Below are 2,671 nucleotides of genomic sequence, written 5' to 3' on the forward strand. Positions count from 1 at the left end.
AGTGGATTTGCAGATGTTGGACGACATACATAGATCGGGCTGTCCTTTCAATTGGTGTCCAGAGTCTGCAAACTGGTATGGGTGCAGCTATATTTTTTAATGGGTATGTCATCAGGTCATTTCTATGGCGAATGCATGTGGCAAGAAGTGACGAAACTAAACAGTTCTCTACCAGTTTTCCGAAAATAACAGAAATCCTCATTTTTATGATACTGTCATCGATATCCCACCGTACATTCTATGGAGCCCTTGCAGATGTATGAAATGTTTGTTCATTGTAAAGTTCCTCAGGACTTTGTTTCAATTCTGTATATGTGGATACCAGTGCCATTCTGGAGCGATTAGTTTTAATGCTCTTTGCCACTTGACGTCAGTGGAGCCTTTCAGGATTGATAAAATCGTTACAACTTTTGGATAAGATTTCAAGTACATGGATATGGATATGGATATGGATATGGATATGGATATGGATTTGGATATGGATATGGATATGGATATGGATATGGATATGAATATGAATATGGATATGGATATTTATATGGATATGGATATGGATATGGATATGGATATGGATTTGGATATGGATATGGATATGGATATGGATATGGATATGGATATGGATATGGATATGGATATGGATATGGATATGGATATGGATATGGAAATGGATATGGATATGGATATGGATATTTTTTTTTTTTCCTTCAAATGTAGAATTTTATTTTCTCTTCCAAGTTACAGAGATTGTTATTTTCTTGAAATACAAAACAAAAATTCTTTTTTTTTTCTTATAAAATGACACCCTTTAATTGCTATGTTTTGTAGTTGATTCTGATTTGTTTGATCTTCTATTCACAAGTAAAATTTTGTTTAATGGATAAGTTTTTGTGATTTGGCCAGTTCGAGTTGAGCAGCTGAAACATTTTGTAGACCATCTTTGACAACATTCAAATTCTCTTTCCACGCTTGCAACAAATCGCGCAACTGTTCCCACTGTGAGAATCCGAATGTCCTGTGCATTGTGCTGGAAATGTGAACTTTTTTGTTGGCCTGATCCAAACGAGCACGCACCAACTTTGTCTTCAAAACCTCAATGATGAAGGGTTCGACTTCTTCGACGGGAATTTGCAGTTCCTTGGTCAATTGTTCGAAGGTCATTTCTGAGTTGCTTTCGGCCAGTTGCATGAAAGTCAACAACCGCATCTTCTTCATGTTTTGTTCGTGATTGAGGCCCTGGGAGGTGACGAACTCCTTATGGTTTTCGTAGAATTGAATGTATGAAGGAAGTTTGTCCACAACGAAGATGGACAGAAGATCGTGGATAAGATCACCCTCGAGGAAACGAACTGGTTTCAGTGAGAGCAATGGGTCCAAGAGGAAAGTGTTTGGATCGGCCAGAGCAGTGACGATGCACTTCATGGCGTCTTCACGGGCAACACAAGCATTGTCGGCGGTGTAGGTTCCCAGGAGTTCAATCATTACCTTGGCCGAGAGTTCAATGTTGGTGTTCTTGAGGACGTCGTGGAGGAGTCGATAGAGCTTTTGCATCTGCTCACTTGATGGTGGGCAATTGGCAAATTGACTCTTCAATTGATCGACTCCGGTGAACACCTCGAGAACTTGGTCGCACTGCTTTGCTACTTGCACAAGATGGTAGTAGACATGGTAACGGAGTGGTGAGCTTGTGTCCAGGTTGTTGAACAAACGCCACAGCGACTGAAGATATACTTTAGCCAGTGGTACGTCAGGGGCTTTCGTCATCTTTTCGCAATAAGCCAACACGATGTTTCCTCCCCGATCCAACGAAATGGTTATCATTATGGAGACAATACTGTTGAGAATTCCATCGATTTGGGATGGTTCGCCATCCTTGAAATAAACATCGCAAACTCCGATAATTTTATGCAAATCATCTTCAATGCCTTTGGATGACTTTTCCGAAGAGATTTCAGCTTCTTGAAATATTTTCGCAATTCTTGGACCTGTTCGTCCAGAGATAAATCTATAAAAACCGGGACAGAATTCATGTTTTTTTCTTGTTAATTGTTTAAAAAATTATTTGCAAAAAGATTGACCAGCACACGTCGCTTTTATGACAATTCAAAAGGAGGTGTCAATGAGAGGATATGGATATGGATATGAATATGGATATGGATATGGATATGGATATGGGTATGGATATGGATATGGATATGGATATGGATATGGATATGGATATGGATATGGATATGGATATGGATATGGATATGGATATGGATATGGATATGGATATGGATATGGATATGGATATGGATATGGATATGGATATGGATATGGATATGGATATGGATATGGATATGGATATGGATATGGATATGGATATGGATATGGATATGGATATGGATATGGATATGGATATGGATATGGATATGGATATGGATATGGATATGGATATGGATATGGATATGGATATGGATATGGATATTGATATGGATATGGATATGGATATGGATATGGATATGGATATGGATATGGATATGGATATGGATATGGATATGGATATGGATATGGATATGGATATGGATATGGATATGGATATGGATATGGATATGGATATGGATATGGATATGGATATGGATATGGATATGGATATGGATATGGATATGGATATGGATATGGATATGGATATGGA

The 2,671-nt window shown here is 38.3% G+C and overlaps 1 protein-coding gene across 1 annotated transcript; it reads right to left on the reverse strand.

Moving 5' to 3' along the window:
• Positions 1-809: 809 nt before the first annotated feature.
• Positions 810-2,101, reverse strand: LOC129941942 (eukaryotic translation initiation factor 3 subunit M-like). The gene is given in 2 exon segments (XM_056050722.1): positions 810-1,952; positions 1,955-2,101. Coding segments are annotated over 2 exon segments (1,155 nt in total). The 5' UTR covers positions 2,028-2,101; the 3' UTR covers positions 810-870.
• Between the last annotated feature and the right edge of the window lie 570 nt (positions 2,102-2,671).

The sequence above is a fragment of the Eupeodes corollae genome, chromosome 1, assembly GCF_945859685.1.
Source record: "Eupeodes corollae chromosome 1, idEupCoro1.1, whole genome shotgun sequence".
NCBI classification, from domain to species: domain Eukaryota; kingdom Metazoa; phylum Arthropoda; class Insecta; order Diptera; family Syrphidae; genus Eupeodes; species Eupeodes corollae.